Here is a 12,285-nt window from a genome sequence, read left to right on the forward strand (position 1 = left end):
AGGAAAGTAAGAGCGTGGAAACAAATCTGGTTCACCAGATAAGCCTCTGCCACTCAAGTGGAGGAGTGGGCAATCAAACCTGGTTCTCCAGATTAGAATCCACCTGCTCTTAACCACTACACCATGCTGGCTCTCAGAGGGAGCTTTGACTAAATAATAGCTATACACGTTTTTTAAATTTGTTGTTCAGTGCAGGCACAAAGCCCATCAGTGTGATGCATAGAAACCATGAAGTAGTAATTATGACTATTATTATTTTTTCAGCCTCAGAGACTCCTGCTTGCAGCTGCTTGTAAATACAAATGCATTTTAAAGAGCTCTTTCTGAAGAAATAGTTTTAAAAATAGTGCTTTCTAAAACACAACCAGACTTCCCAAGAGTTCTGAAATATTTACAGGTCCTCGGCGAATACAGTCAATGTCAGAGCAGATGTACGAGGCTCCTTTTCCCCCTCTCCAGAGGAAAAGATGGCAATCAGAGCATTACATACAAAAATCTAACTCAATTTCCCAGCCCGCTCCTTAAGTCAACGCACAGGACCGCTGAATCAGCAATGGGTTGTCATGGAGGTTGCGAGCAATAATAAGATTTGTAAACTGCAGCGCTGCGGGGATAAGGGGCAGAGCTCGCCACTATTCAGGAGAGTCTATTTCTGACCCTTCTAATTCTCAGTAGTCATTTGATCATAGTGCCGGAAAAAAAGAATTCACCCCAAAAACTGATCTACCCGGGTGGACTTTATAAATGGACTTTCTGCCCATCAGAGGCTTCTGAGAGTAGCACACCACATAAAAGGCAGAGACCCACAAAGGATGCGTCTACACTAGAAATTTGCATTGGTTTTATGTCAGATTAACTGTCAGTGTTCCTCCTTCCAAAGAATCCTGAGAACATGGGTGTTGACCCAACGAGAAGACTGATTATGGTCTTAAAAGGATCCTTGGGCCTGGCTGCCTATCCTGATCTTGGAAAGTGCTGTGGCATCTGACGGGAGTCCTTGGATAGGACTCATACCACACTTTCCATTGGAAGCCTCTGTCGTTTGATACAGTACAATCTACGAGTTGAAGACGCAGCTGCAGCTCATGCCAGTGATATGCTCTTTGGAGGTGGGCTCCCTTCCTACTCTGTCTAGCTAATGGGAGAAGGAGGGTAAGAAAAATGTCAGTTGTGGCAGAAGCCAAATAAGAAGAATGGGGACTCAAGAAGGGCCCTGCTGCTGTGGCACTAGACACAGTGGTAGCGAACCTATGGCACTCCAGATGTTCATGGACTACAATTCCCATCAGCCCCTGCCAGCATGGCTAATTGGGGCTGTCATGGAGGTTGCATTAGGAGCTGCATTAGGGCTCCTCACACCAGAAGAGACCAAGCCCTTGCATAAACAGTATAGATGCCATTAGCCGAAGTGTGAGGAGCACCCCTTACCACGATTCAACCAATGGAAAACATGCAGGAAGGATAGACATGTGTCCCCTTCGGCTGCTTCTCTCTCCCCCTGGATCCTGTAAGCAGTTTGAGAGACACACCCAAGAATAAACTTCAAGCTAGATGCAATTCTGTGTGACAAAACCAGTTGAATGTGGTAGAGAAATGGAGGGCGTCCCTCACTCAGATCTTTGCTTCCTTCTTTTTAGCCTCAGTTGCAACAGTGTGCTCTGTGCTCCCAGAGTGGGCCAGGATCAGGCGGGATGTCTAACCAGCATCCAAAAATGAGAAAGTCACTGCTTCTCTGCTATTTTAGGGGGGGTGGGGTAAGTGGAAATTCCTAGTTGCTTGATTTGAAGTTGAAGAGCAAGTGTTCAAAGATGTCCATGTTCTGTACAGCAGACGGGACCAGAACTGGGAGAGGCCACCTCCCATTGGATGGGATACTGAGGAAGCTAATGAAATAGCCCTGCCCATTGGAGCAGTCGAGAAGCATAACCCACTTACAGGAACCCATTCTCCACCAGTGAAAAACTCTGCCCTGCTACCTCTGTAGCATCATCCGATTAAGGTGTAAGGGTCTGTTACTCTGGTCATCAAACAAGACTCAAGAAGATTTCAAGAGCTTTATTGGAACCGTGTCAGCCCAAGGCTCAGATAGTTTGCCTCTGTGGCCTCGGTATATACTTGTAGTTTACAGGAAGGTTCAACCCAGAATTCCCCCACCCTCGCATTCCCATAATATCAGCATCTGAAAGGACAGTGGGAACAGAGCCATTGTTTAGGACAGACAGTTCACCCCCTCGGAGAAAGGCAGATAAGGATGACCTTAATAAGCTCACTTCACTAGTTACATGCAAGCAGGGGGAGGCCTCCTTAGCCTCCGGTGATGATAATGGCAGAGCCATCTGTGACCTTGGTGTGGAAGTGTAAGCTGACAGGCCGAGTATGGCGCAGGCCTGACAGAAGGCTGGCCCAAACTTTGGCCTGAGTGTTTCCTACAAGTAGTATGAATTATTGGCAATGGTGTTTGGTAAAAAACCACTGGTGGTACAGTTTTGTTTTCGTTTCTTTTTCAATCAAAACAGAACAACTGGACAAGATAAAGAATTACAGATGAGTAAATTTGTCTGATGGAGGAAGGAAAAGAACAGATCATTTCCCTGCACGAAGGCAGAAAATATGTACAATGGAGGAACAGCAGATGATGAAACAGACTGCTTTATATGTTCCCTCTCTCTTCAACACCTAGAGCTTTTAGGACCGTGGTGGCGAACCTCTGGCACTCCAGATGTTATGGACTACAATTCCCATCAGCCCCTGCCACCATGGCCAATTGGCTATGCTGGCAAGGTCTGATGGGAATTGTAGTCCATAACATCTGGAATGCCAAAGGTTTGCCACCACTGTTTTAGGACATGGAGGGCAATGCAACAGAACTGCAGCATAAACTAGGTTTCACCCTATCAGCTTTTCAGCTGGTGAAAGATAGGTCCCTTTTCACTCCTGAAGATGCTGCACTGGAGATTCTGGGAACTATGTGAACTCAAACCATACAGGATGGCGAGCACAGAGAAGAGGGGAATTGAGTAAGACCTGGTAAGAAGTCCACCCAAAACAGCAAGTTGCCAGAATTCCAGCCCTCACTAGAATGGCCAAGAATCAAGGATGAGACAACACCAATGAAGACGAAGAGCTGTGAAGATCAAAATGTGGTAGATTCCCAAAGGTTGGAATCAGCTGGGACAAGGAGTGTTCCAAACCTTGAGTGTGCCCTTTCGTGATGAATTGTACCACTTCCTCTTCCTCCTGGATATCAAAGTCTTCCCTCCAAAAGTCCATCACCAACGTGAACTTTTTGAGAGTTAATAAACAGTGAACAGGATGGGCTGGGATTAAAAGATTAAAAGCCTACTTACTCTGTGCTGCATCGAAGGGGAATTCTTGCTGTTTGCTGGCTTCATGTGAATCTTCTTTATCTTCGGGACTTGAGTTCTGAAGAGACAGATGTTGGACTTTTGAGAGCAAGCTGAAGTTAGAAAATCATATTACTACCTAAGAAAGAGCCATCCCTCGGAAATACTGAGGTAACCCAGATTTGAATACAGGAGGTTGCCTTATAGTCCAGGGGTCTGCAACCTGCGGCTCTCCAGAAGTTCATGGACTACAAATCCCATCAGCCCCTGCCAGCATGTTGGCCATGCTGGCAGGGGCCATGCTGGCAGGGGCTGATGGGAATTGTAGTCCATGAACATCTGGAGAGCCACAGGTTGCAGACCCCTGCCTTATACCAAGTCACATTACTCATCTGTTCCAATTGCCAGTGACTCTCCAAAGGCAGAAGAACTCCTGAGCCCTTCTAATTGAAGATGCTGGAGACTGAACCCAGAGTGTACACATATGCAATCAAGGGACATCACAAATGGCCAGATGGCTTTTTTGCTGTTCCATGCTGTTGATCCTGCTACAGACCAACATTCTACCCACTACTCCATAACTCACTACCCGCCCTCTGAAGATGCCAGCCACAGATGCAAGCGAAACTTCAGGAGAAAATGCTACTGGAACACGGCCATACAGCCCGGAAAACCCACAACACCCTACTCATTACCCATATCTGGTCACTTCAATGTCTCATAGTACACAGTGCTTTGGGAGAAGCTCCATGTTTTCTCAACTGTGCTTTCATTCCTCTTACCTCTGTTTCCGAATATTCCCGAGTGGTGAAAGAACAGCCAAAAATATCTGAATCAGGAGTTAAAAACTCTTCTGATGCATCAGGAGATGAGGTCAGTGAACAACTGAGGTTTTCTGGCTGCACCTGCAGATATGAAAACTTTATATATCTATAGCTGTACTTGTCTGTATTTTCTCAAGATTTTTGACACACATTTTCACCAACCCTGAAACCATCTTTCTGCTCCCTGCATTCAGTCGCCCAACTTCCCAGTGCCCAAGATAGCTGTGAGAATCCATTACAACATTTGTTCTCCATCAAGAAGAAGAAGAGTTAGAAGAAGAGTTAGAAGAAGAGTTAGAAGAAGAAGAAGAGTTTGGATTTATATTCCCCCCTTTCTCTCCTGTAGGAGACTCAAAGGGGCTTACAATCCCCTTGCCCTTCCCCCCTCACAACAAACACCCTGTGAGGTGGGTGGGGCTGAGAGAGCTCCGAGAAGCTGTGACTAGCCCAAGGTCACCCAGCTGGCGTGTGTGGGAGTGTACAGGCTAATCTGAATTCCTCAGATAAGCCTCCACAACTCAAGCGGCAGAGCTGGGAATCAAACCTGGTTCCTCCAGATCAGAGTGCACCTGCTCTTAGCCACTGCTCTTAGCCACTACGCCACTGCTGCTAAACCAGTATAAATACATTCAGTTCCAAGATGATCGGGCTGAGGGGACATGATAGTGTACTATTCTACATAATAAGTAGTCAGAATTCTACAGCTACACAAAGGAAAACAGAACGAGGTGTAGTTAACAGATCACATGATGTAGCGCTTTTTCCCTGACAGTTACTTTTAAAAATTCCCCTGACATCAAAAGGGTACTCAGTTCAATCCCCTTAACTATCCGAGTGTCTGCCTGAACTGTTCAGTTGTCAGTTAAAAGTTGAAAGACTAGGGGTGGGAGGCAGGAGAAAGAATAGAAAAATCTAGAGAAGTATATGTTTATTTCACCTAACCAGTTAAATGAAGGTCCACTAGTCAAATTGTAACAGAAGAAGAGGGGTTTGGATTTATACCTTGCTTTTATCTCCTGTAAGAAGTCTGAGGCCCCTTCCGCACATGCAGAATAATGCATCTTCAATCCATTTTGCAGCTGGATTTTACTGTGCGGAATAGCCAAATCCACTTGCAAACAATTGTGAAAGTGGATTGAAAGTGCATTATTCTGCATGTGCGGAAGGGGCCTCAAAGCAGCTTACAAACTCCACTCCTTTTTTCTCCTCACAACAGACACCTTGAGGTAGGTGGACTGGGAAGTTTTGAAGAACTGTGACTAGCTCAAGGTCATCCAACAGGCTTCTTGAAAAGGAGTGGGGAATCAAATCTGGCGCTCCAGATTACAGTCCACAGTTCTTAACCACTATACCACAATGGTGTTACTCTCTGCCAAGTGAAAAACAGATATGGCAGCCAACAGGGGAGCCAGACAGTACTATTCAGTTGACCTGAAGGGGCAGAAGACTAGGACCAGAGATTTCTGTGGGATCTACCCCAACAAGCTATGTGGGTTCAAAGTTTCCTACAGGGGCAAGTGGGAATGGGGGGTTATCGTGACCTTTCCCTAGATTGTGGGGTGCAAGGAACTTTCGGAGGAGGAGGAGGAGGAGGAGAAGAAGAAGAACAACAACAACAACAACAACAGGAAGAGGAGGAGGAGTAGTTTGGATTTATATCCCCCCTTTCTCTCCTGCAGGAGACTCAAAGGGGCTTACAATCTCCTTGCCCTTCCCCCCTCACAACAAACACCCTGTGAGGTGGGGCTGAGAGAGAGTCTCTAGCTGTGGCTGAGTTAGTTTAGAACCTGTGGTCAGCCTGAACTGAGCACTCCCCATCAGCTTCCTACCAGCATGGCCAATTGGCCATGCTGACAGAGGCTGATGGGAATTGTAGTTCCTGAACATCTGGAGAGCCGCAGGTTCCCTACCCCTGGCTAGCCCAAGGTCACCCAGCTGGCGTGTGTGGGAGTGCACAGGCTACTCTGAATTCCCCACATAAGCCTCCACAGCTCAGGCGGCAGAGCTGGGAATCAAACCCGGTTCTCCAGATTAGGTACACGAGCTCTTAACCTCCTACGCCACTGCTGCTCCTGTACTAAGAGAACTGTACTAAGATTTTGTTATTTTCGCTTGAAATAAAAAACCTTATGAAACTTAGCAGGTTGCAGTGCTGGATGGGAAAAGAACTCACAAGCGATTGCGAGATTGCACCCCACAATCTAGGGAAAGGTCGCGACAGGGGTGCAACCACTGGCCCCTGTAACAGACAAGTAGTACAAAGCCTCTGGATTGCCAGGTCAAGCAAGAAGCTCTTTCTGCTTGCTGCGGTTCTGCTTACAGATCTTATAGTTGGGCACCCTGAAGTAGAGAACATACTCTCCTGGTCCTAATATGTGGTATTTTATGCATTTCTGGTTTTGCTGCCCAAGGACTGAAAAAAAACTGGATGAATTGGTGGAATTGTCTACCACCTGGCATCCCGTAAATACACAGTTGGTGTACCACATCTTGTTTGTGTAGGCTTATTCTGCATTTGCTAGAAATGGCCAGCTAACTGAGAAGTGTGGGCTTATATTATACTGAACAGATGTACCCTTCATTCTAAAACTGAAGTGGAAAAGGAGTCAAAAGCAGAGTTTTGTGTTTCGGAAAATGAGTTATCAAGACTTATCAAATGACCCATAGCTGCTTCTGGCAGATAACTAGTCTGTGTTCATCCCATGGGTGGAAAACTGACCCTAGAGTTTTAATTAGAGACTATACTTGCACAGTCCTAGCGCGGAGCTATTATTTGTCTAGTAAATGCTGCAGATGTGCGGTTTAAAAAAAGCCCACGCCAGTTTCTTGAAGGTTCCGGCAAACCTCTCGTTTGTCTACAGTGTCTGGGAATTGGAAGTTCACAGGTCAGAGAGAAATACTGTATTAATCAATACTGGAGAGTTTATATTTCGAGAAATGTGCAAAGTCTCTTAACTACTACACAGTCTTGGAGGCATGATTCACTGGGAATTTCATATATGCAAGATGCCACACCAAAAATAAATATGGGATCTGTGCAAAACATTTGAAGAGAAGAAGAAGAGTTTGGATTTATATCCCCCCTTTCTCTCCTGAAGGAGACTCAAAAGGGGCTTACAATCTCCTTGCCCTTCCCCCCTCACAACAAACACCCTGTGAGGTGGGTGGGGCTGAGAGAGCTCCGAGAAGCTGTGACTAGCCCAAGGTCACCCACCTGGCATGTGTGGGAGTGCACAGGCTAATCTGAATTCCCCAGAGAGGCCTCCACAACTCAAGCGGCAGAGCTGGGAATTGAACCTGGTTCCTCCAGATCAGAGTGCACCTGCTCTTGACTTAGCCACTGCTCTTAGCCACCACGCCACTGCTGCTCCCTTTGGGTATCTGTGTGCAAGTCCTATCCTTCACAATGGGGTTTGCACAGGAGAAGGGGACTGTGCCTATTGCAACTTCAGTATTGAAAGCCTCCATAAAATGACCCACCACACATCAGCCATGACTTCTGTCATATGGAATGGGCAGAGCAACCCCCTGGGTTGCACTGGGGAAAAAATCCCCTTCTGCCAGACAAACATGAATTCTGCAGCAGAAAAATCTGAAACATTGCAAGAATACTGCTGACATGGGGTGCTGTGTGGTTTCCGGGCTGTATGGCAGTGTTCTAGCAGCATTCTCTCCTGACGTTTCGCCTGCATCTGTGGCTGGCATCTTCAGAGGATCTGATGGTAGGAAAGCAAGTGGAGTATATATATACCTGTTGGAGTGTCCAGTGTGGGGGAAAGAACCATTGTCTGTTAACAAGTAAAGGGTGCAGTTAGCAAGCTAGATTTACATGTGTTGAGTGGGATCCACCCATTAGCATGTGAGTAGCAATGAAGATAGCAAGGTCAATAGGTGAGGGCATCTGAATAGAAGTCGCCTGGCCTTTGTTCCCTTTGATTGTTTACTGTCTATAGTCACCCTGTGTTTGTGTGGAGCTGATTGGACAGGTTGGACACTCCAACAGGTATATATACTCCACTTCAGACCCTCTGAAGATGCCAGCCACAGATGCAGGCGAAACGTCAGGAGAGAATGCTGCTAGAACACGGCCATACAGCCCGGAAACCACACAGCACCCCAGTGATTCCGGCCTTGACAACCTTCGACAATACATATGCCTGGGTTCTTTCTGTATGTTGGGCTCCTTTTATGTTGTACACCGCCCAGAGCCCTTCGGGGGTGGGCAGTATATAAAATGAATAAATAATAATAATTAACAAAAGGACTTGGAAATGTTGGTCTTATTTGCCAGGTGTGTGGCCAACACACAAAGAAAACATTCTTCCTTCTTCAAGAATCCAAGTTTCAGAGGGGAGTTGTGTTGATGTGAGTACAGCAGTTCCATTCAAGTCCAGTAGAATCTTAGGCCTCCCTTCCTCGCTAATAATAATGCTTTCAAACCACTTCTCACAACTGTTTTGGTAGTAGATTTTGCCATTCACACAGCTTTCCAAAGAGCACTGAAAGCAGTTTGAAAGTGCATTATTCTGCATGTGCGGAATGAGCCTTAGAGACCAACCAGGGTTTGGTGGGGTTTTTGGGGGGTATTCACTTTTAAGAGTCAAAATTCCCAGAGCTTTGACACTGGAAAGCTTATACCCCCAAAATCCTGTAGGTCTCTGGGGTGCTGCTAGACTCAAACGTAACTGCTCTCTTTCAACAAATAAGTCTTACTGATTTCTCATATGCTGAATCTGCAGGTCAAAAAGAACTGCATCTCAGAGTAGATCAAATTTATTTCTTTCCTCTTCGGCTTGTCATCTTTAACCTGTTATCTAACTCTCTTTCTCAGAGTGGTGCAAAGGATTCCTCTCACTCCTAGCTGCTTAGTGTTCATTTAATTTCTTGTGACTTAATAATGTTTCGCATAACCCAATAGTCCTTATTTCACCAAGGAATTGCACCAGAAAATAGGGTTTGTCCCTGGTAATCAACATGTCTATTTTGTCCTGTTTTTTGCCTTCGGGGAGTTTCTTGGTATACATTTCTTAAATAGCAATTGTTAGGGCTCAGTTCTCTCTGCAGAATCTCTAGCAGTTAAATCTCTAAGAGCATAGGTGTCAAACTCGCGGGCCTCCAGATGTTATGGACTACAGCTCCCATCATCCCCTGCCAGCATGCTGGCAGGGAATGATGGGAACTGTAGTCCACTTAACTGGATAACGTGGTTACAACAATGTCTGAATGCCAGTAAAAAATGGACAAGAGTGAAACGTAATGGACCGGGATCTTCCCCAGATTTCCAAAAAAAATGCTTACAGATAATACCTTACATAAGGGGACAGCTAATTCTTACAGTGGGCGCCTGACCTGGATGGCCCAGGCTGGCCAGATCACAAGCTAAGGAGGGTCAGCCCTGGCTAATGCCTGTATGGGAGACAACCAAGGAAGTCTAGGGCTGCTATCCAGAGACAGGTAACCAATTTTGTTCATCTCTTCCCTTGAAAACCTACGAGGTCACCATAAGTCAGCTGTGACTTCACACAGTACTTTCCACCACCAATCTGGAGAATGTGGGTGTGTGAGAGTGCTTTAAATCTTCCCCACTGTGCAGTATCTTCATTTGAATCCGGCACACATGTACACACACCTGCGCCATTATATCTCAAAGGGAAAAACACGGGCAAAAGACGGTGCTTTCTTTTTTTCCTTTGTAAAGTTGATGGCAGTGCAAGTAGGATGGTTTCGATAAGCAAAGTTGTGTGAGGATGGAAGGATTGAACAGGGCTGAGTTTCATGGGGATCACTTGTGTCTGAAACTTGCACAGAAAAAAAGACGTTGGGGGATCTGTGCTTTCTGTCACATCCACTTTTGACTCCGTGTGTAAAATATTTCTTGATTTCAGCAAATATGCAAGGAAGCATATGAGCATGAACAGAAAGACATCATGCAGTGCATAGCCTGCAATTTCACACACTGGCAAAGCTCATTTTAATCAGCTGACAACAGACTGCAAGGCAAATGTGAAAGTGACAGAATCCCATCTACCCTCTACAACAGGGGTGTTGAACTCATTTGTTACTGGATATGACATCAATGTGACATGGTTGGGCCAGGGCCGGGAGGAGGGGTGATTGCATTAGCTGGTGAACCCCCAGCAGACCTATTAGCCAGCCCAATTCAGGGGTAGAGGATGGCTGACTCAGCTAACAACCTCACAGCAGATTTGCCAGCCCAGATCAGGCCCTCATGAGAGGTCCCAAGCAAAGGGGGTGGGGGTTGTCTCAGCTGGCTCACAGGCCAAACACACCCTCTCAAGGGGCCAAATCTGGCTCTCAGAGTACATGTTTAATACCCCTGCTCTGCAAGGTGGTTTCATAGGCCTGTCAGGGCAAGGTACTGAGGCATGGGTGTGCTAAACCACCATCGTGAAGGCAAAGATGCTAGAATAACACCCTAGGGACAGGTCACTCACAGCAGGCAGACTGCAGGAGTTGCCATGACGATTGGACCACAACAAGCAAATAATTGAATCTAAACAAATAAACAAACAAGTACTGAATGCCTCACTGTGAGGCATCCAGGGAGGAGCCATTGACAATACAAAGCTATGATCACATTCCAAAGGAGGGAGGGGGCCTAGGGTTCTGACACAACCCCTCTCTGTTGTCAGTAGCCAAAGGGGACTGTTGCCCACAGAAAGGGAGGAGCCTATCAGTGACCCAGGCAAGAAAGGACAGAACCAAGAGTATTTTTGGTGTAAGTTTTCGAAACAGTAGAGGATAGGCTACTGCTGAGTAAATGAATACAAAAGAGAACAGAGCAAAATTGGCATCTGCTGCCTTATTTCTTTTAACCTTGGTTACTGATAACATTTGCTGCTATGTAAAGGGTAAATGCTGCAGATCTTGGGCTACCGAAGGTCCAAAACAAAACAGTGGCTAGATTAATATCTAATCTAATTATGGATGAACAGTTCACACATCCCTAATAATAAAATCAAACCCTCTAATTGATATTTATGAATTCACTCAGTGCCGCTTCAGACAGGTATAGCATTTGGATAAGGCCAATAAACTCTGGGCATTGATCTAACAGCTGTTCCTTCTGGGCCATCAGTTTGTCATGAGATGCTGTCAGTTTCTGTGCACTGTTAACCACTGCAGGCACTGACAAAATAGGGGAAGAGGGAAATTGGGAGTGTGGGAGGGGCTTGGGCAGAGGTGTAGGGGGGGAATGGTGCCACGGGAGAAAACCTGCTCCCCCCACACCCAATTTACCTGGTTGGCAGCCATTGGTTCTCTTGGCCCCACTCCTCTGCCAGGCTGCTCCTCACTTCGGCTGGCGGAGCTGCCGAGGGAGGGGTGTGGGGAGATTCTCCTCACCACCATCGCATCCAGCTGGCATGCGCCCAGGGATATGTGGTCCCACATTGTCCCTGTGAGCATTCCACCTCTGGCCTTGGCCACTCTTTGTGCTTCAGGGAGTGACTGAGAGACTAGATAAACCAGATCACCTTATCAGCTCTGCCAGCATGGCCAATTGGCCATGCTGGCAGGGACTGATGGGAATTGTAGTCCATGAACATCTGGAGTGCCATAGGTTTGCCACCACTGCTCTAAGGCTTCTTCTTGTTGAACTTCCTCATACTTGAAGAGCTGCTAGGTGATATTCTGTATAACCAGGAAGGCAAACAGTCACAAGAATACTCAAGGGGACGGGACACAGTGCTTTCAATAAGCAAGCTCAGAAGGAGGCCAGTGCCAGCTATTGTTAAGCCCAAAGGTTGGGTCTTGAAATAAAGATGTAGAAGTCTGGGAGAAAAACAGAAACATAGGGGGGGAGGGGGGGGCGCTCTGTTTTTTTCTAGGACTTAAAAGCACTTCCAACAGGAAAAATTGGCAATTTGGGGGGGGGGTGTGAAAAAAACATGTTTTTGTTTCCTTCTGGGATGAGCAAAATGCTTCTTTAAAAAAAAAAACATCGACTGACAAAGTTGTAGCATGATTTTTTGTTGAATGTAAGACAGTGCGTCACATTAGATAATGAAAGGCAGGGAACCTTTTCTCAGGTCTGCAAAAACATTTGCCTGATCTGTCCATGGCACCAGCTTCCAGATTTAAGAATCCACAAATTA

The 12,285-nt window shown here is 46.2% G+C and overlaps 1 protein-coding gene across 2 annotated transcripts in view; it reads right to left on the minus strand.

Moving 5' to 3' along the window:
* Positions 1 to 12,285, minus strand: part of TEX14 (testis expressed 14, intercellular bridge forming factor) — a 45,965-nt gene that overhangs the window by 5,017 nt on the left and 28,663 nt on the right. For both annotated transcript variants that reach the window (XM_048518822.1, XM_048518823.1), the window contains exons 18-19: positions 4,127 to 4,249; positions 3,348 to 3,423 (exon numbers count right to left, since the gene is read on the minus strand). In XM_048518822.1, the coding sequence (XP_048374779.1) occupies positions 3,348 to 3,423; positions 4,127 to 4,249 (199 nt within the window). The remainder of the gene's footprint in view (positions 1 to 3,347; positions 3,424 to 4,126; positions 4,250 to 12,285) is intronic.

This window comes from Sphaerodactylus townsendi, linkage group LG16 (assembly GCF_021028975.2).
Source record: "Sphaerodactylus townsendi isolate TG3544 linkage group LG16, MPM_Stown_v2.3, whole genome shotgun sequence".
Lineage (NCBI taxonomy): Eukaryota > Metazoa > Chordata > Lepidosauria > Squamata > Sphaerodactylidae > Sphaerodactylus > Sphaerodactylus townsendi.